Source organism: Parasteatoda tepidariorum, chromosome 6 (genome assembly GCF_982258835.1).
Source record: "Parasteatoda tepidariorum strain Cologne lab strain chromosome 6, Ptep-v5.0, whole genome shotgun sequence".
Taxonomy (NCBI): Eukaryota; Metazoa; Arthropoda; class Arachnida; order Araneae; family Theridiidae; genus Parasteatoda; species Parasteatoda tepidariorum.
In genome coordinates this window covers 106,944,885-106,968,104 of record NC_141760.1, presented here as the reverse complement: position 1 = coordinate 106,968,104, position 23,220 = coordinate 106,944,885, and the positions used below count along the sequence as shown (strand labels likewise).

At 29.3% G+C, this 23,220-nt stretch overlaps 1 protein-coding gene across 2 annotated transcripts in view; it reads right to left on the bottom strand.

The window, feature by feature from the left end:
- LOC107455483 (motile sperm domain-containing protein 2) overlaps positions 1 to 23,220 on the bottom strand; it is a 31,366-nt gene that overhangs the window by 385 nt on the left and 7,761 nt on the right. Inside the window, exons 2-7 of one of the 2 annotated variants that reach the window (XM_087166360.1) lie at positions 19,236 to 19,391; positions 16,979 to 17,065; positions 15,960 to 16,114; positions 13,185 to 13,245; positions 12,059 to 12,097; positions 2,915 to 3,039 (exon numbers count right to left, since the gene is read on the bottom strand). In XM_087166360.1, coding sequence (XP_087022486.1) covers positions 2,915 to 3,039; positions 12,059 to 12,097; positions 13,185 to 13,245; positions 15,960 to 16,114; positions 16,979 to 17,065; positions 19,236 to 19,391 — 623 coding nt within the window. Of the gene's footprint in view, positions 1 to 2,914; positions 3,040 to 12,058; positions 12,098 to 13,184; positions 13,246 to 15,959; positions 16,115 to 16,978; positions 17,066 to 19,235; positions 19,395 to 23,220 lie in introns of both variants that reach the window. The other variant, XM_087166359.1, reaches the window with a different exon arrangement.

Here is a 23,220-nt window from a genome sequence, read left to right as displayed (position 1 = left end):
TTATTTTCATCATATTATTACATATTTTTAAATTTTAAACAGTATTTAATATTTATATGGTTTCTAACCATTTTATGTAAATAATCCTAAAAAAATTGAAGTTTTAAGATATTACTTGATTAAGAACTTCATTTGCTTCAAAAATATACAAGTCGGAAATAGCAGTCGACATGTTTCAAGCGTTTAAAAACAGGCGCCTATTTTCAAGACTTACAAGACGTGAACGAGAAGAAACAAAAGTGATTTGAAATATAAAACGTAAAGTTGCCTACAAAAAATGGAAAAATAAAGTTGAGAAAGAAAACTGGAAAACCACAGTAGCCGAGAGAGAAAAAAAGATAAAAAACAAAACAAGAAAAACCCCAATGGGCGAGAAGGGCAAATCAAGGAAAAATGCATTTCCCGTGAGTGATGGAGTCGTGGTGAGGAACTAATTTCTTAAACAAGGGAATAAAAACTCATATGAATGTAACACGATTCCAGGATTTCGAGATGAGCTGATGTGACTGGGGTAGAAATAATTTTGGCATTGTCGAAATTGAATTTATGCCCAAGATTCTAATATTCAAGATGCGTAGCAATTTTTGATTTTTCGAATTCTTGATAATGGACATATCTATAATGTTCCTAAGTCTTAATTCCTGTGATTTTGTTTCCCAACTAGTACATCTGTTTTATCCAACAAAACTGTGCTCTCTCTTAATGTTGTTTCTGTTTTTACTAATGTTACGCATTTCTTACTAGATATTTTTCTTACTAGACAGAGAATTTTTTTAAAATTGTTTGAATTCTTATGATGGAAAAGATAAGTTGATGATAAGCTTGTTTTAGTAGACAGTTATACTAATTTTCAAGAGTTACTCTCTGTTATCAACTCGGTTGACCTCAACATTAAATTTATTTTCGGAGCGGAAATTGATTTGATTCCACATTTTTTCGATGTTCTTTTGATGTTCAATTAATTTTATTCTACATTTTTCAATTAAATACCCCGATCATTTTCTACATCTATTTATTGTAAATATTTTGCCGTCCCTTTGCCCCTTTATGTTAATTCTAATCACCCTAATTGTCAGAAAATTTAGATAAGTCTGTTATCAAGAATTCGAAAAATAATCAATTACTGCACATTATGGGAATCTTGGGCATAAATTCAATTTCGGCAATGGTAAAATTATCACCACTAAGTTACATCAGCTCATCTTGATACTCTGGAATCTTTTTTTATTCATATGATTTCCTTGTTCACTACATTAGTCCAACACCTCTTCATAGCGCACAGAAATGCATTTTACGCTGATTTGTCCCTCTCATCTACTGTAGTTTTTCCTGTTCTGTTTTTCATCTTTTTTCTCTCCCAGCCATTGTGGTTTTTCGAGTTTTGTTTCACACCATTATTTTTCCATTTCTCGTTGGCAACTTCACGTTTTATATTTCAAATCACTTTTGTTACTTCTCATTCACGTCTGGCAAGTCTTGAAAATGGGCGTCTGTTTCTGACAGCTTGAAACATGTTTCGAATTTGTATATTTTTGAAGCGAATGAAATTTTTAAGCGAGTAACATCTAGCTTCTGCTTGAATAATATAATTCTTTGTCTTGAGCCTCGATGGCTCAGGGGATAGAGCGCTCGACTTCCAATGAGGTGAACCAGGTTCGAATCTCTGCAATACGAATCAGCACCGGCTTGCACCGACCACAGTGCTGACATGAAACATCCTCATTGGTAGGCGAATTATGGGTTAGAGTCCCTTTTGCCGTCTGGCTAACAGTGGGAGGCTGTCATGGTCTTCCTCTCCATGTAACGTAAATGCGGGTTAGTTCCATTAAAAAATCCTCCACGAAGGCAAAAATTTCTCTCAATACTTGATCCAGGAGTTCTCTTGTCTTTTGGATTGGGTTCAAAATTACAAGGCTACGGAGTTATGCCGTAAACCCAAAAATTGGTTCGACTGTTCTACGGCAGTTATAAAATAAAATAAAATTCTTTGTCTTAGTTATACGAATTCCTACGAATTATGAAAAACAGTTATTATTTGAACAATTTTGAAGTTAGACACTCTCTAGATAGATGCTTTGTTGAACAAGCATTGTATCTTTTGCTTTAGTGCCCTGGCTTTTATCGAAAAATTGACACCTTTGTTTCAATTGGGATTTTGATTTTCTCTAGTTAACATCATTCCTGTTTCGATAATTCGCCGTGAAGGAAATTCTTTCAGGCTTCAGTTATAGGACACTAAAAACCCTGTTCTTAATAAATTTGTATCTTAAATTGGAATTTTGAGCACTTTTTGACAAGCTAGAGTACTCAAAAGTTAACAGAAGCTTTGTGTCTTACGTTAGTACGAGTTAAATCAAAATTTCAACTACTTTACGACATAAACAAGCTAAAAACCTTAAAATTATAACAAGAAAAATAATGAATTGATTCTTTTTTTTTTCATTTTACTTATTTTTTTTCTAAATTTTTAAAAATTACTTTTTTAAGTCGACTAAAAATGAAAAAAAAGCAAAACATTTTTTCGAACCTAAACCTAAAACCAAAAAAAATAAATAAATAAATTAAGTTACTTTCGTTATAACCTTCTAACGCAGATAGAACACTGGTGTCCCTTTTATATATATCCTTTTTCTAAGACTCAAATAACAAATCAAAACATATTTTGGTATTTTTTTTTAATTATAAAAACCAGTCAAATAGTGACTGAGAAATATCTATTAAATTATCGGAATTATATTTGTACTGAAACATGAAATTCAAAAAAGTAGGTTACTTTTACGTTTTCAGGTTACTTTTATTATTTTTTTGAAACGAACACAAAATAAATTGAAGTGGAGAAAATGAACACTGACATAATGAGTGAGTAAAGCAGTGAGTGTAATTTAGATTATATTGCTGCATATTTATTTCTTACCTTTCCGCCTAAAGATACGGGCAATTGATCTTCATTTATATAATTTTTAATAGATTTCGAATCACAGAAAATTATTTTGGAGACATATCTCTCAGGTATCCATTGTTTGATTATTTTCCAGAAAGCTGAAATAGAAAATATCCTTATCAAACATAGCAATATGCAGGTTGTTCAAAAGGCAATGAAATGGACAAATAGGCCAAAATATACGCATCGGATCAGAAAACATTTAAAAAAAAAGTGAAATATTTTTAAACTATGTCGGCAATTTTAAAATCTCAAATAGAATCTTCCATTTTCTTTAATAGCAGATTTGGATTTTACAGAAAAAATTACCCCAATTCGAATTGCAGATATTTACAGTTAAGCTTACAAATGGCAGTGTAATGGCAAAATGAAATTGAGTTAACAATTTTTTGAAATTGGAATATCTTCTTAGCCTTACTGACCCATCTTTTAAGTCACTTCGTCGCATGGAATGCCGCCATTTGGTGCTATTTTCATAACTGTTGTGAGTTTGAAACAGATGTTCATGATTGTTAGGTTCAGTTAAACCAGGGCTTTCTATGTTATTTCTGAAAATGGTGCAAAACATCTATATGACGAAAAGCTACAGTCATATGAAAACGAAACGTATTTGCGATCTAATTTTTTTTATGTTCATAACATTACTCCGAAAAAAAATGCTATTCAGAGTACTATTCATTATTTTAATATTTAAAAAGTTACTCCGAACAATATGCTATTCGGAGAACTATTAGAACTATTTCAGAGAACTTCGGAGGACTATTCGTGAATAATATGCTAATTTTATAGCTGCTGTGAGTTTGCAACATATATTCATGACTGTAAGGTGCAGTTAATTCAGCCCTTTTTATGTTAATTTTGAAAATGATGCATAACATAAAGTCACTATTTTGTGAAAGTGAGGCATTTGTGATCGAATTTTTTAATCTTAAAAAATTACTCCGAATAATATGCTATTCAGAAAACTATTCATTATTTTATTATTTAAAAAGTTACTCCGAATAATAAGCTATTCGGGGAACTATTATAACTATTTTGGAGAACTATTCGCGAAATTCCATTTTCATAACTGCTGCGAGTTTGCAACAGATATTCATGTATGTCAGTTAAACCAGGGCTTTCTATGTTAATTCTGAAAATGGTGCAAAACATCTACATGACGAAAAGCCACAGTTATGTGAAAATTAAAAGCATTTGTGATCTTATTTTTTAATATTTAAAACTCCGACGCTCATCCAACGCTTATAACTACAACGCTCATAAGCATTTGCAAAAATTTTAAAATTATTCCTTGGCGAATTTTAAAAAAAAGTTTAATAACTTTTAAAATACTTTAGTTAACTGGCAAGAATTTTTTTTATGGCGAAATGGAATACATAGTTTAAAATTATAATTACAATTTAATTTAATTTAAAATTGCAGCCATGATTACAATTCAAAATTATAGCTAAACGTAACACCTTTTAACTGTGACTTTTTCCATTCTGCTTGGCAAAAGAACTTTCGTCACTTACTATGACAGCCAGCCGTAATGAAAATGAAATTTATTAAGATACAGAGAGTGAATAAGTTAATGAATGAGTGAGGGAATTATTGATTGAGTCAGTTAGTGAGTGAATGAAATGAAAGAGAGCAGAAAAGAAACTTCTTTTCGGCTCTCTTTTAGTTAACGAATGAATAAACAAAGTGTGAAGTCAGTTAACGAGTGAATAAGCAAAGAGTGAAGTCAGTTAGCGAATGAATAAACAAAGAGTGAAGTCAGTTAACGAATGAATAAACAAAGAGAGAAGTCAGTTAACGAATGAATAAACAAAGAGTGAAGTCAGTTAACGAATGAATAAACAAAGAGTGAAGTCAGTTAACGAGTGAATAAACAAAGAGTGAAGTCAGTTAACGAGTGAATAAACAAAGAGTGAAGTCAGTTAACGAATGAATAAACAAAGAGAGAAGTCAGTTAACGAATGAATAAACAAAGAGAGAAGTCAGTTAACGAATGAATAAACAAAGAGTGAAGTCAGTTAACGAGTGAATAAACAAAGAGTGAAGTCAGTTAACGAATGAATAAACAAAGAGAGAAGTCAGTTAACGAATGAATAAACAAAGAGTGAAGTCAGTTAACGAATGAATAAACAAAGAGTTAAGTCAGTTAGCGAATGAATAAACAAAGAGTGAAGTCAGTTAACGAGTGAATAAACAAAGAGTGAAGTCAGTTAACGAATGAATAAACAAAGAGTGAAGTCAGTTAACGAGTGAATAAACAAAGAGTGAAGTCAGTTAACGAATGAATAAACAAAGAGAGAAGTCAGTTAACGAATGAATAAACAAAGAGTGAAGTCAGTTAACGAATGAATAAACAAAGAGTGAAGTCAGTTAACGAAGGAAAACAAAGAGTGAAGTCAGTTAACGAATGAAAAACAAAGAGTGAAGTCAGTTAACGAATGAAAAACAAAGAGTGAAGTCAGTTAACGAATGAATAAACAAAGAGTGAAGTCAGTTAACGAGTGACTAACAAATCAGTTGACCAACAATTCAGTAAACTGGTGAATAGGTAAATATGGTAAATCGATAAATATGGTAAATCAGTAAATATGGTAAATCGATCGATGGAAGAATCTGCTTGATTACAAGAAAGTTTAAAAGCTTGAAATTTTGACATAAGGCAGTAAAAATTTAACAATTAACAATTTAACAATCGCAATTCTTTTTTTAATTTGACAATATTAATTGCTTTTTTAAAGCGTAAAATATCAATTACTCTATTGTTATAATACTTCCTAGATGAAATTGCCAGAACAAGATATTATTTTTTTCAGTAACCATGTTTACATTTTTTGGATAAATATTCATTTTGGGCAAGTTCTTGAAAAGGATGCGAATATTTCTTGGAAAAAAAAACATAAACTATTAATGCAAAATGCTTAAAAAAGATTATTTTTTTTAGAAAACAGTATTAAGCAAAAAGCATAAATGATTGAGAAACAGCTTGTGAAATGAACAGGAAAATTCACAATTTCTTCGATTATTGATTTTGGTTTAAGAAAAGTAATTCTCTAAAATATATTGATACACTCTCTCCCAAAGTTATGTAAACAAACAAAAATTAAATAAACGGAATATTATTCGCAAAAAAGTTTAACTTCATTTTTTATTATTATAGAAATAGCCATATTGAGGCGGTACATTGAGTAACATTTAGGATTTTTAACGATACATTGAGCTACATTTAGAGCTTTAAAGCTATATTGAGCTCCATTTAAAGCTTTAAAGCTACGTTGAGTTACATCTACAACTTTAAAACTACATTAAGCAATTTTTAGTGCTTTAAAGTTACATTCAGTTACATTTGAAATTTTTAAACTACGTTTAGAGCTATTTTATAATGTTAATTTTGTTTAAAAAAAAAGGAAACCCTAGGGTGTTGATGAGGCCTAAGAGGCAACAGCCCTAAATATGTAGATTAAAAGGGCATCTAATTGAGGACTGAGGTAAAATTTTACAGTTGCTAGGTATATTTGAATTATTTTTTTTCAAACAGCATGACGATACTTCAAACTGTAATTTTTTATAGCTTAAATTATAATTGTAATTTTTTTTATAGCTTATACCAATAAATCCAAAGATTAAAATTTTTCTTTGTTTTAAAATAATTTTAAATTTATAAATGACAGCTTATATTTATAAATTTATAAATAAAATGAGCAGAAGTTAGTATCAACTGATTTTGAAATAAAAATTAATCGTTTTATGATTCACAGTAAAAATATAAAATGATTGCTTGCCAATGAGTAAAACCAGTATGTCTAGTTATTTTCTATTTCCTTCTCCCTACTAAACATGGAGAAAATTAATTATCATAAAACATAGTCTCATAAACAGCAAACTCGCAACTCCAAAGCCATAATTTTTTCTTTAAAATTTTAAATCAATTATTAATATTTTTAATATGAAATTAAACTTTTTTATCAACTAAATATTTGTTGCAAAGAAAATATTTTATGATAATTAATATAATCTGATTTTCTTTTAAAACAATATTGATGCGTATCTGAGTAATAAAATAATTACGAGTAAAATCACGATGTTAAAATTTTTTTTACCATAGAATAATTTTCGCTTGCCTCTTCAACGTGTGTGTGGTTTTTACATTTCAGTGTGTTTTCTTTGCACCTTGCAGTAATTATAACCCTTTTTTTCAAGGTAGAAAGGAACAATGGCAGCTGTAATATAGCCAACGGTAGGCATTTAATCGATTATAAGGGCACTAAAACATTATATCTGTCACTATCAGTATGATTTTTAAATTAAATTTTTAAATAGGTTTATATTTAGTGGTAAGTTTATTTAGAGCTTGATATCTTATGGTGGATGGAATATGATTTTAAAATAAATTTAATTGTAAAGTTTCAGGGCGAATAAAGAGAAATACCGCGCGAATAAAATACAAAAATATGCATAATAAACAGAAAGAATAAGAAAAAGATAAAGCATAAAGATAAAGAATAAGAAAAAGATAAAGCATAAAGATAAAGAATAAGAAAAAGATAAAGCATAAAGATAAAGAATAAGAAAAAGATAAAGCATAAAGATAAAGAATAAGAAAAAGATAAAGAATAAGAAAAAGATAAAGAATAAGAAAAAGATAAAGAATAAGAAAAAGATAAAGAATAAGAAAAAAAATAGGAACATTTTGTTTTGAACAGTTAATTTTTTTTCCACTGACCGATTTCTGTTTATGGTTACATAAAATATGGGTTTAAATTTTTATAAATTATAACGTATACCATTTTTGTGTGTGGGGGAAAATTGAATATTTTTACCCCTCTAGTAATGACAGTTCTCATTTCAAGGGCGTATAAATCAAGGAATTTGCCAGGGGCATCTGCACATTCTTGCATTCGGCATTGTTTCAGGGGCGTCAATCAACAAAGCAAATTTGCCCTTGCCACTCCGCACCATAGCACGCCATTTATGATTGGAAATAATTACGTCAGATGATCAGCGGAGAAAGGTGTAAAAAAAAAAGGAAATTTTTAAATACCCTGTAACGAATCACGAGACTAACTAAATTACGAAAGAATAACAAGAATAACCTGACAAGTTAAGATTTTTAAATTAGTTAAAAAAAATTATAGCTATCAACATAAAGTGTTCCTATAATTTTCATTAAAAAGTGGTAAACAGTCATTTATGGAATACAATGCCTGTTTTTCCTTTCTGAAATAACGAGTATGTCAAACGGATAATTAATTCTACTTCAATTCTGCTGTAAACTAGCATGTTGGCTTGAAATATTAATAATGGTGAGTTTCGAAATCTTATTATGTCAGGTGATATTAGCCAAGGTCGCCGAGCAAGAGGAGTAGCGGAGGGGCTATTAAACAAGATGTGTTGTTGACCCTGATGTTCTTCCAGAATTCAACGTCACTCTCATTGTCTCTGAAGAATTAAATTCTTAAACGTTGGTATTAATTTTTTTAAAGCCATTTATCCACCTGGTTTTGTTCAGCATAATAAAAGGATTTTAAATTAACTTTGAAATGTTTTAAATATAACCATTTATTGCCTGTATATTACTGTTTATGTATGAAATTCGACATTCTACAGAATGACTAATCACTGTATACAATGCCTAAATTCTAATGGCAAAGTATGCAATGATTAATATTTCATACAACGTCGTCTAGGTATTCTAGAGAATTGCAAATGCTAAGCCAGCAATAGTATGGAATGATGAATATTACTTAGTCATTTTATAGAATACTAATGAAACATTTATAGGCATTATGTACGATGATTAAGTGGCAAAATATATTATAGGGTTTTGAACTTCGCCTTAAGACTATAGTCATTCTATACAATGACTTCGCATTCTATAGAATGACTAGGCATTTACTATCATTTCATATATTGACGATAACAATTCCATAAAGCCTTATTCGAATCTTTATGAGTTTTCAGTTTATATCAATAAATAAAACAACTCTTTTAACAGATTATAGATAAACTTGATTTTTATTATTCCACTTTAGAATTACCACAATAAAACAACAGTAAGAAATTGAGAGAATAGTTAACAAAATTACTGCTTGACGAGTTTTTAAAGTAATTGTTTTCAGCTAGCAACGTTATTAGAGCATATACAGGAAGAGTAAATAATATAATCGGAGTTGTACGCATTAAAAATTTGTTTCGCTTCAAAATTCGCATCAGATATTTTGCACTACGCTGGGAAAAGTAGCTGAACCTCAGTCAATTTGCACGTTATAACCACATTACTTTGATTCAAAGAATATATTTAATTAACACGAACTAGGGTAATGCACATTTAACTATTTTATGCTTTCAAAATAATTTTGATTCACTTAAGACATCCGACTAGTTCCGACAACTTTTTTTTTTAAATACAAATATAAAATTTACAAAAAATAGTTTATTTGTTTTATAATGTGTAAACATTCAGAAATCTACCAACAAAAGTTATTGTTTCTTAAATGACCGTTTTTAGGTAAAAAGAAGGCATTGTTTTGCATTTACGTTAAACACTGTAAAAAAATTTCTATCCCACAAAACAGAAAATACTAGGAGGATATTATTTAGAAGTCTATCAACTATGTTTTAAACTATTATCTTAAAAGCAAGTGCATATACTACTGAGTTAGGGATCAATATAGTTAAAAAAGTAAATGGCTAGTGTTATGACTATGTGTGCTATAGTCATAATTGTAGACAAATATTTTAAAAACAACTCTAGATATCGTGTTTAAGGTGGTGTAAAATGTGAAAAAAATTCTGATTTTGGGAGAAACTCATTTAAAGACTTATAATCACTAGTCTGTGCAGTGTTATAACCTTCTACAAAAACTGCTATAACTTTGTAAATAAATAGAGTAAAAACAAAAGTGAAGTATTTTTAGAAAGTTTAAATCAACTTTCTAAAAACAAAACTCTAGATATCTAGAAAAACAACTTTAGATATCGTGTTTAAGGTGGTGTAAAATGTGAAAAAAATTCTGATTTTAGGATAAACTCATTTAAAGACTTATAATCACTAATCTGTACAGTGTTATAACCTTCTACAAAAACTGCTATAACTTTGTAAGTAAATAGAGTAAAAACAAAAGTGAAGTTATTTTAGAAAGTTTAAATCAACTTTCTAAAAACAAAACTCTAGATATCTAGAAAAACAACTTTAGATATCGTGTTTAAGGTGGTGTAAAATGTGAAAAAAATTCTGATTTTAGGATAAACTCATTTAAAGACTTATAATCACTAATCTGTACAGTGTTATAACCTTCTACAAAAACTGCTATAACTTTGTAAGTAAATAGAGTAAAAACAAAAGTGAAGTTATTTTAGAAAGTTTAAATCAACTTTCTAAAAAGAAATTCTAGATATCTAGAAAAACAACTCTAGATATTGTGTTTAAGGTGGTGTAAAATGTGAAAAAAATTCTGATTTTAGGATAAACTCATTTAAAGACTTATAATCACTAATCTGTGCAGTGTTATAACCTTCTACAAAAATTGCTATAACTTTGTAAATAAGTAGAGTAAAAACAAAAGTGAAGTATTTTTAGAAACTTTAAACCCACTTTCTAAAAACAAAACTCTAGATATCTAGAAAAACAACTCTAGATATCGTGTTTAAGGTGGTGTAAAATGTGAAAAAAATTCTGATTTTAGGATAAACTCATTTAAAGACTTATAATCACTAATCTGTGCAGTGTTATAACCTTCAACAAAAATTGCTATAACTTTGTAAATAAATAGAGTAAAAACAAAAGTGAAGTATTTTTAGAAAGTTTAAATTACAGGAATTTTAAATTTATAATAAACTCAATTTCGAAAATCTTGTCCAAAATCATGTTTTTGCCATAGGTTTACATTAAATGTAGTGCTAAATGTAAATTACCTTAAAGGTAATACTTTAGGTTTATAATTATTCGATACTTATTATATATACCTTAATAAACATTTAAGTGCTGGTCTCGTCGCTCATAATAGGGCTCAAGTTTATTTATTTTCATTTATTTAATTAATAAACTAGAAAAATGGATTTTACATGAAAATAAAAATAATTTAAAATTACAAAATTTTATTCATTTACGTGAGACAGATGAGAAAATCAGTCTGTATAAAGAACTTTGAACCCGAAGTATATTTAAGATAGCTTATGAATAATATTTCTTTTGAAGTTTCGTAAAATATTTATTTAAAATTTGGTGTTTGCAATATTAAAACAAATAGAATTAACTTTAAAAAATGTATGAAATGTATGATTTGCATGTTTTTAGAGAGGAGTCTATTTGATTTTCCGATAAATTCACGTTATAATGATATTTAAATTACTTAATATTCAAATTTAAGAAATAAAAACTTTTTTTACAGCATTATAATTAGTAAAAAGGTTTGACATTTAGTTTAAATTTCTTTTTAATTATCTAAAAAATTACACTGAGCAGATTTTTTTTTAAAAATTTACTCAATAAAAACTAGATTACATTTTTTAAACCGAAAGCATATTTTTTTTAATATCTTATAATTTTTGACAAATTTTCTTCATTCTCCCGTTTTTGAAAGTTTTAATCTTAGTTTGGTGTCTACAAAACTGAAAATAAATTAAATTAAAATAAAATCAGTTTATAAATATGTATTTTGCAGCTTCTCCCAAATGTCTTTTTAACCTTATGATAAATTTAAATTTTATTCCTTAATCTTTACATTTAAATAAATGAATTATTAAATCTTATTTAAATTCAATCTTTTCATTTATAACCTAACATAACAATGTTTATTAAAATTTTATCACTTTGAATAAATTAATATAATGATTGAAATATAAAGAATTCCTTTTTTTCATGTGATAATTACTGCTGTCATTATGTGACATTGATTTGAAAAAAAAAATGACGTAACATTTCAAGGTGATCAGGTTATTAAGCGTGACATATGAACCTGTCTGTCTTTATAGAAAATGAAATGGAATAGACTGATTTGTATAGCGCATGACGATGGAAGTTAATTTAATGATTCAGAATAAATTATTCAACTAAATAGACAGTTAAAATAAATTAAATAACATTAAATGAGGAAATTTTGGGATTATTTAAATACATACCTGATAAGTACCATGGCATATTGTAAACTAGAAAATAGCCTGAAAAAAAAACCATTTTTATTATGTCAAAAGTAATTAAAAATGCTAAAACAAAATTAATCAAGGTTGAAAGATCAAACATTAAAAATATTAGATTTCACTCAAAGAATATATCTAAATTTAGATAATACGTATGGAGGTAAAAAAAAAGTAATATTTTATTTATATTTTTTTCTCTACTTTACAACTATTAATTGCCAGTTTTGCATGATTTCACAAGTTTGAAAGAACCTTTACTTAATTAAATTTTTATAAATAATTAAAAACAGTTATTTGAGATCTCATTTTATCATATGTATAATATTTATTTCTCAACTAATTAAGAAAACATGCTTAGAAAATATCGCAAAATTCTTTTATAATTTTTTTAAAATTATAAAAGAATATAAAAACAATATTTGTATTTCATTTTGTGGGATAAAAAAAAAAACCAATGCATCGAATAATTTATGGAAAAATAGAATTATCGCTATTTTTTCTTTTAGTTAAAAAAATACTTGAACTCCGAACAATTTTTTTAAAGGACTTGCTTCCTATTTAATTATTTCCGCACATAGTTTTTTTTGCGATGAAGTTATAAAATATTAAAAGGTTGATATGATCTAACTTTCGAAAATTTAAAACTTTAAAAAAAATTCTGCTTATAAATAAAGTAAAATCTATATTAAATATATAATGTTAAATAGAAACATTAACAAAACATTATAAATTAAACAAAACATATATTAATGTTAAATTAGATGGCTCAGTGGTTAAAAGCAGTCATTGTGAAAGAGTTCGTAATTCTCCTTATTCTACTCCATTTATTTTATTCTTTTCATTTATTTTCTTTAAAATTTAAACTTTTTTTATCACATTTTGTTTTGCTGATTAAATAAAAACTAATGACGTGACGTGAAAACTATGAACTAGATCGTTCGAAAAGTCGATCGTCAGAAGGTTATTTACTTTTCAAAAGTTAAATGAATTTGGAGCGCGTTCCAAAAGCTCCGTGTCGAGGAAATCACCTAAATGACAAATTCTGATTAAATTTCTGAATCTGATTCTGATATAAATTTAATTAATATTAAATGATGTAGTTACTTACCTAATCCCCAGGGGCAATATTTTTTGAAAACTTCGAAAATATATCTCATCATGTCTAAGTCCTAATGAATTGAAAGAAGCAAAATCATTTATATGAAGTTCGGAAAATAATAAAGCTTATATAAATAATAAAATTGCTAAATCAAAACACACATAAACAGGGCTTAAAATATTTAAAAAAAGAAAGAAAACGAGGTAAATGAGCTTAACCCTATTTGACACGCCTACTATAACTCCATTTAGAAATCGAAGTTTTGAAATGATAACCTCCAAAAATTATACATTTTATTTCATAATCATTCCTCCATCTGAATTATTACTTCTTAAATCTTTTCTATTAAGGCATTCGCCCCAATCTTCTTTTATGTGCAATCTGTATCCTTTCTGTAGAACCCATCTTTAATACATACACATAATTAAATTCGAATTTATTTTCTTTGGCGCAATGCTCAGTTAACAGGAATAAATTATAACCAACTCAGCTGTTCTTTAAATGCATGTTTATGCATGATCATGAATTATAATTACTTTTATTAGCATTAAGATGATTTCGTATTCTATGCATGCCTTCATCTGTTTCCTGTTAATTTAGTTGCAAGGATAAACCTTGACTGTCAAATTTTTGGCTGTCAAACCCTTGACTGTCAATCGATGAAACTTTTTTTTAATTAAAAAAAAGCAATCTTTATGCCTAGAATGATTTGTGAAACATTTTTTCATTTTATTCGGCATGTGATGCAGAATTGGACTTGTTTCAAAGTCATGGAAGTTGCTGCAAATTTAATGCTTAAAGCATCTGATGTAAATACGCTATAAGAAAGTTACATATAGAATGAGTTTTGTCCAAATAATCGTATTTTAATGTTACAGGGCGATGTTCTAATGTTACTAAGTGGTGTGTGTATGTTAAGGGGGAATTTTATCAAATAATACAACGTGCCTAATTTTGTACCTAATTCCATTCGGTTGCCTAGCAACGGGGAAAACTTATTACATTAGATTTTGCTTATTGCTTCGATTAGTTTTACTTGCCTATATTAGTTTTACTTGCTTTAGTTTTACTTGCTTACATTATTTATTTTCAATGGTTGCTAAGCGACGAAATTTGCGGATAAATTTTTCTTAAACACCCTATAGTGCTGTTTTGTAAAGTAAGATCTTTACGCTGATATCGGCTATTTATTAAAACTATAACGGAATTCTTAAAAACGCCAGCTTTAAATTGCCGTTAGAAACTTAAACTTACAGTTTATCCTAAACAGGCAAGAAATAGTGTAAGCATTTCTTGATTAATTACTAGTTTTGGGTATAAGTAAGAAGTATTGCGAACATTTCTTGATGAATTAATGCTTTAGAAAGTATTAGATAAAAAAGTTAGTTCCAGTGATGTGTTTCTGAAGCAGCATGGTGTAAGCACTATACTCCGTTGCAAGTTAAGAAAAGACCATTGTGGTATAGGATTTAAGTATAGTTCGTTCACCAGGAGTTGGCACTCGGCTCCACCTTCATCACGTAGTATCCGACGATACTATTTCGCTATTTTTTGAAGAAGGATGTGAACAATCTTGAGCAAGGCTGCTATTTAGCGATCATATAACAAAAATGTTTATTTCCCGATCTTTATGTGGATTTTTTAACGTTAAATATTTCATAAATTTAATATTTCTCTCTTTTGAATGAATAGTTTGTCCTTTTTGAGACATTTTGCTGCAATATATTTAATTAGCTTGAGTAGCGAAAGGTATAATAGCAGATGATAAAGCGAAGTAAGTGACTGAAAAAGAATTCATTGTTTGCGTTTGGCTCGCATTAAGGGTTGTCTCAATTTCAAACGCGGAGACGCTTCTTCTCTTACTCCCACGCTGAAATGAACTATTCGTCCGAGGAGGTGGAGCCAAGTGCCAACTCCTGGTGAACGAACCATAATCATCTGCCTCTGCATATAGTTACGGTCTATTTCGTTATCAAATTATACAAATATGCGTTTAAAACAATATTAAATACTTTAGACAGAAATTTAATTCGTTCTATCTTTTACGATATGTATGATAGAATATTTGAAAATGGAAATAGTTCCGTAGTCATAATCCTAGGCTTTGCAGCATATTTCGATAAATAAAACCTTAACCTGGTATTTGCAAATTTATTTTATAATATTTCTCGGTTTTTTCTAAAAATAAATTTATACCACATAAATTTATGTTTAATTTTTCAGTTAAGCTTTATTCTTGTCTTTGAAATATATAGCAAAACACTTGCTACTAGAGTTGGAAATAAACACTTACAAAAATGTTAAAAAGTTAATTTCTTTGGAAAAATATCAGATTTTCAGATATCTCAAACTTATATTAATTTCCCTTGACTTTTTGGTTCGGTTTTAACTCTAATTTTTCCAGATTTATAATTTCCTTACTTTTCCTTGTTCTATGGCTTGTTCTGCATTGCTATAAAATGAGATAAGCTAAAGAGTCATTACTTAAATGCCTACTACCATTTTAAAAGTAAGTAATAAATCAATAGGACTTTTTAATTAATAACAAAAAAAATTTGAAATATTAATTCTTGAACTTAGTAAGTGTAACTACGCGTTCTTACTTTTTCTGTGATTTACAAATGAAGCAAAAGTCAACGTTGTTTAAAGAAAAAACACATCAAAATTAAATTCATTAAAAATAATCTTATAAAATTTTAAAAGGAAATTTTTTTTAAAACTTGTTTTCTAAATTTTAAAATATTTTGCATTCTTTTGAAACTAAATAAAGAATAAAAGACAAACCATGTTAGCGACACCAGAATCTGTACAATCGAACAAAATAGTGACAACTCCCCAATCTGACATCTTTAAAGCTTTCTCAAGCCAATAAACGAAATACTGTTGTTGTATCTTTTTCATGTCCTCTTTTTTAAAATGGGTTTTGCAGCGAATTGCAACTGCGAATGAGAGGAAAAAATATTTTATTAATATGAATACAATAAGCCTTCAACGATCGTCTGTTTAATTTAGAGTATTTACATGCCTACTCAACAGCTAAAATAAAATAACTGAAGTATAGGAAATAGGGTTTTTAAATTTTTTATTTTTCCTACAATTGGAAACATGCTTTTTGTTATAATACATGTTTGCAATATTTCTGCAAGATGAACGCTACGCTGTATTTGTTGAAACATGTTTCCGTCTCTTTCTTATCATTTTATTTCCTCACTAGTGAGTTAACAATTTTGTGAGGATTCCACTAATTTTCCTTTTCTCCTGTTTTTTTTTATTTTAAAGGGAAGTAGATATTTTTTTCTGAAGTTTAAACTACATTATGTGCAATTTACTTTTTAAAAACTTGTTATTGTAGCACTAATAATCCATTGAGGCAGAATTTTTATTAAACAAAGTTTTCATACTTTTTTCTTTATTTTGTATTAATTTGGGTCAAAATAAGTAAAAAATATTGTATTTAACATTTTAATAATTTTTAATCATGAAATAACCCACGGAACATAGTTGTCTTTTTCTGCGTTAAAAGTAAAATCATTCAAACGCGGCTCTCTTTCTAAGCAACTTATTTTGCAGTTATTTAAATCTCATAGAAACATCATAGAAATTGCTTGAATTTACAAAATCAGCATTTTTGAATAAGAACGAAACCGTTCTTTTTCATACTATTTTTTTGGATTTTATATTTTAGGGCAAATATAATTCTGATTATCTGACCGATTTTTTTTAATAACGATTAGGCTGTTTTCAATATATTTAAAAAATATCAAAACAAAGTAAAGAGATATGCATAAATTTTAATTACTTACTGATAGGGTGATTTCTGTGGTCTTGACCATACACGAGTACAGCTCTAACACTAAAATAGTCTCTAGGTAAATCTTTCTTCCTAAGTGCTGGAATATAAAATTACAAGAATGAAATTTAACTCAGCATTTCAAGAGCTAAGTAAGTATACGTCACTTAAGTCTCAAGAATATTTCTTTCAATTTTAAGTTTCTTGCAATCAGGTAAAGTGGCATAGAATGAATGTAATATTTGATTAATTTAAATATAAATATTGAATGCAAATATAAATGTATGTATTGTAAATATTGTTTGTAAATATTTAGAACTTTTTTTGCAAATATGAAGTAAAAAAAGTATGCACATTAGGGAACGCAAATTGATATTTAAACGAGGAAAGGAATAAAAACTCTGTCTGTCTATTCAATATTAAAGAAAGTGGAGTGAAAAATAACAAAACCTGTTTGATTGCCGGAGGAAACAGAGAGGATGTGATAGTCGATTATTAGAGACATTCTCAAGTTTGATCAGTCAATCAAAATACACTGATGGAAAAAAAAATCTCACAACCAAGAAAAATTATTGTAGATTAGTGAGATTTCGGCAATGCGTTTGTCTGAGTAACATACTGAATTGAAAAAAGTTTCAAGATCACAGGTTAATACAATTAAGAGTAAAACCATTTGAGATGTGTCATACTGGTATATTAATAACCGGTTGACCACCAGAACTTTGCAATGCCTGTTTGCAAGCATGCAAACGGGCATGCATTGTCTCATACAGATGCCTTATGTCATTTTGTGATTTTGTGGGAGAAAGTACCATGACTGTTGCATTTGGTCAGTCAATACAGGATAGTGAATGCTGGTTGTGGATGACGCTGAAGTTGTCCTCCAATGATGTACCAAAGGTGCTCAATTGGTGAAAGATCTGGTGATCAAACTGGCCAAGGCAAGTTGTGGACTTTCTGCAGAGTATGTTGGGTTACAACAGCTGTGTGAGGACTAGCATTATCCTGTTGGAAAATACTGCTTTGAATGCTGCTCATGAATGGCACCAAACAGGTTGAATCACCAGGTTGACGTACAAATATGCGTGGAAAAACTACGAGAGTGCTTTTGGTGTAATTAGAAATTGCTCCCCAGACCATTACCCCTGTTGTAGGTCCAGTGTGTCTAGGCCGGAGACAAGTCGGTAGCAGGCTCTCCTTCTAACCAATATACAGCTATCACTGGCAACAAGGCGGAACCGGCTTTCATCGGAAAACACAATAAATCTCCACTCTGTCCTCCAGTGAGCTCAAACTCGATACCCCATACGTCGTAAACGGCAGTGGTTTGGAGTGGGTGGAATGCAAGCTATAGAGCGTCTCGCTCTGAGCTGTGCTTGAAGTAGCTGATTTGTAACAATTCGTTGTGTCATTGCAGTGGCAACCGCAGCTCGAATTTCTGATGCAGACACAGTGAGGTGCTCTATAGCCATATGCCGTACACGGCAGTTTTGCCTCTGAGTAGTGCCACGTGGCAGACCAGAACCCGGTCTTCTTGAAGCAGTACCCTCCCTTGACTATTGCTACCAACAATCATACACAATCCATTGTGTATGATTGTGTACCTCCCCAGTCTTTCTGCAATATCGCAGAAAGAAAATCCACTTTCTCGCAGCCCTATTACAAGACCACGTTCAAAGTCAGTGAATTGTTGATAATGACTTTTTCGACTTTTTTAAGGCATTCTTGACAAACAGCAATTCATCAAAATTTAACGAAAAATAACGCTTACGAACTGTAGAATGCGTATTTAAAGCAACCCCGATTTACACTTACCCAGAGGAGCTACTAGCGCCAAAATTATGTGCCAAGCGCGAAATTCGAATTAACATCATCTTTTAGTTGTGTAAACAAGCCTACCAAATTTAGTTTATCTGGCGCAACTTCTTTCTAGTATTAGGATTTTTTTCTGTCAGTGCAGTTTTGATGTTTTATAATGTTTTCCACTTAAGTGATTTTAAAAATTATAGTATTCAGCTTTCGATAGCATTTTCGTTCCTACCAGCTTGTATATTTATTTGCGTATACTTTTTTTTAAAGTATACATTTTAGATTTTATTTTTGACAAGAATTCAAAATACTTGTATATTAAGAACAATTATTACGGAACATCTAGTATGCAAATTATTAAAAATACGAAAACACTTTCGTAACATTAACTTTTAAACTATAAAAGTGTGAGTCATAAACGGAAACTTAAATAAAAGTTTAGGTAAATCAAAATAATTTACTGTTTACTCCCATTTCACTCCTGTGTTTCAGTGATTCGTTGAGCATGATGAGTGCTTTATCAACATCGCTCTCAACATGTAGGAGATACCGGGCAATAAACCAATCATTGTCTTTCACACGTTGCACGTCATCCGGATGGAAAATACCTTTCTCGTCTGCTGAAAAGAGAAAAGATGTTTTAATTGGAAGTAAGTAAGAAAATTTTTATTTGTATAAATTGAAAGAGGAAACAGTTATCAAAGTTAAAATATTTGGTTAATTAATTTCAAGAATTTAATAAAGATTGACTTTTTTATTGTAATTAACATGGCATTTGTTTCGAACTCGTGTTATGGGGAAATATGCATTATTGGTTTAAAATAGTTTTTACCTTTAAAAAGAATGCTTTAATTGCTACGTGAATCAAAAAAGTAATTTAAAATTTTTTAATTATTTTAAATTGACTAATTACTTAATCATTACTTTAAATTGGGATAATTGCTGAAGCAAAATATCCTCAGTGGTAGACGGATCATAGGTTAGAGTTTCTTTGCCTTGAGGCTAAGCGTGGGAGATTTTCGTGGTTTTCCTTTCCATGTAATGTAAATGCAGGTTAGTTCCATCAAAAAGTCCTCCGCGAAGGCAAATTTTGATCCAGAAGTTCCTTTGACTTCTGGATTGGGTTCAAAATTAGAAGGAACATATAAGGAGGAACACATAAGTTGAACATTGGTAGTCGCAAACCCTAAATTGGATCGGCTATTCAACGACAGTTATAAAACGATCAATTGGAACTGACGTCATCGGTCACATTACATCGGTATATTTGAGTTCATCCTTCTTGAAGTGCAAGTACCCAATTAACTCATTTAATTAACTCATTAACTTAATTTTTTTATAAAGCAACATTATAATCTAGCAAAAGTCACTGATATATTCTAATTAATTAAAAAATAGAGCTTCAGCAATTTAATTTGTACCACCATCTAATGCTAATCCTATGCAACATATTCAATTTTCAGACGTCTCTCCAGTTTTTTGGATCGGGTTCTAAAATTGCTTATTGTCCAAGTTTCAAGACTCTAGCATAAACAGCTTTGGAGTTATAAGAGAAAGAACCATAATCTAACTCCTTACTTTAATCTAAGAAAAATGATATAAAATAATGTAAAATTGTAAGATAAAAATCTGGTATTATCCAACAGGGAGAGATGTTAAGCATTAGGCGGCCATTATGAAATTATAATCACGACCATATGTGCCTTGAGGTTAAAATCAGTACACCAAAACATCGGAAAACTTGAGTTCAACGAATCAGAGTTGCACAATCGGGGGCCCCATCATCCTTTTAACCTTTAATCCAAACCTTTTCAGGGCTCTTTGCAATTGCTCTCACTCACGGTCAATGTCTCGATGTTGAAATGTTTCTCCAATCATAAGTCGATGGACAGAATTGAATGAAAAAGTTTATAATCTCGAAAACAAGGTTTAAAATTACAGGGCTTTAACCTTTCTGCTTTGAGTGGAATTCAATTTTGTAGAAATTATGTATTCTTCTTTATTGGACTCCGATTAATGTGAGCTTAGATCTTTTTTTCTTATTTTTAAATTTATAAATTATGTGAGATTGTTAATTTTAATATTTTTTCTTTCCAAGTTGTACAGTGCGCAATATATAAAAGATAATATAGTGAATAATAAAAAAAGAAAACATGCTGATTTATTCGGATTCTTAACTCTCAAGATATTGGGGGTCGACCCGAGGTCATCCAACACCTCCTAGAAGTAGAAAGGCCTCAGCACGGATCAATTTAGTAGTCCGATGTGACGAAGTTAAGTGCGCAGTAGACGAAAAATAAGAAAGATGTCATTACGTTAGGGGTACTAAGCTGCTCAGTGGTTGAAAATACAAAATATGTCATTACGTTTGGACTACTAAGGGATATTTATGGTAACCCGTGCTGAGGCCTGTTCTTTCTAGGAGGTGTTGGGTCATCGCGAACAAAGCTAGTATTGTTCTAGAGCAGTGATTCTCAACCACTGTGGCGCCAAATTCTTAAAATGTGCCGCCAAATATTAGAAATTATACAATAAAAATAATAATGTTTTTTTATTACGAGTAAAGTTTAAATTAAAGAAAAGTGTATATATATAAAATATTGTATATATATATATATATATATATATATATATATATATATATATATATATATATATATATATATATATATATATATATATATATATATATATATATAAGCACATTTTATAATTTTTCCACGCTTTAAGCAAGCTAAATATTAACTTTTAAACGGAAATAAAAGTTAATCATGAAAGTAAGCTTTGAAATTAATAGTTACAAAAACAAAGTGACAAAGATAACTAACGGAAAAATAAGCTAACAATTAATAGTTAGCAAAAGAACTAGTTAACAAGAAATCACAAAAAAATACCAGTCAATAGCTATAGAAAACAAGCTAACAATTAATAACTAGCAAAAAATAATGATAATTGTTACTAACTAATAAAAAATTAGTCGAAAGAAATAATTAATCCCTCATTACACGAGCTTTTATACTACATATTTTTTTATTTCACATTCAAAATTATTATCACAAACTATTTAACACAGTATATTATAGGTAAGTAAACAACTTTGAAACTAATTTTTTTCATTGTGTGACGTCAAATTTCGAAATCGTTTAAAGTGTGCCGCCCCCCCCCAAAAAAAAAGCTTGAGAATCACTGTTCTAGAGAATATAGTTCTGATTAGACCCGAAAATAAGCACTAGCCATTCGCCACGTGAACAAAAAAAGAAGGTTAAAGAAAAGTAAAGAAGTTTAAAAAGGACCTAAATTTAATAAACAACCGGTCACTTTTTCAAATTTTTTTTTTAATTATTTAAAGACAAAAAATTTAAAAAACAGAATTTTCGTTAAAATGTTCAATGCTTCCAATTAAAAATTTGATCCTTCAGAGTCCATAAATTTGTGATCGTCGCGCGGAAGAAGAGCTCTTTAACAATGGGATACCTGCAAGTGATGTAGTGTGGGTATCTCGATCCTGATTGGTTGCTGAAAAGTGACATTTGTTTACGTTAGCCTTTGGTCTTCCCATTCTATTTCGAGTAAGCCGAGCCCGTCAAGTATCAATTCTTTTAAGTTATACATTCTACATTCTTTCACAAAGATTCTTCCTCAAATATTTCAATTCTTTCACTATGTATTTACACAGAGATTTAACACAAAGACAGGCATGAAGTCACATGGATCATAAACAAACTAATTATGCATCGAAGTTGCCAGGTACACAAAACAGAAATGTATGATGATTACAATAAAATATATAAACAAATAATAAATCTAAGTTAAGTAAAAGAAGTAGAGGAGAAAGAATTATATTTCAACTAATTCGATGTTCGATACGACTCTGAATTTAATTAATTTATCGTTAATTAAGAATCTCTTATTTATCGTTAATTAATATTTTATAGTTTTGCATATGCATAACTGTTAATCAACGTAATTTATAAAGTCGAGGTTCCGCCAAAAAAAGGTTGATCATTTAAGGTTCCTTCGGCTAAGAAAAATTGGGAACTGCAGTCAAGAGTCTGCATAAGTTGTAAAAAAAATCTGTATCTTCTATCGAATGCAAAACGGAGTAAATATGACAAAAAAAAAGTGTCATTCAAATTGTTTATCAATATAATTAATAGAGTGATAGATAAAAATAATTCCAGATTAATATTTAAAAAAAATTGTTGATCTTTATAGTAACCAACAAGATAAAATTAATTTCGGCACTTATTTAATGCAAATTATTCATCAACCAAATTAATTAAGTGCTAGATAGAAATAACTCTAGGTTAAGATAAAAAGTTGTTTATCTTTATACTAACCAGTAAAATAAAAATAATTTCGGCATTTATTTATTGCAAATTATTCATCAATCGAATTAATTAAGTGCTAGATGGAAATTGTTCTAGAAAAGATGAAAAATATTTT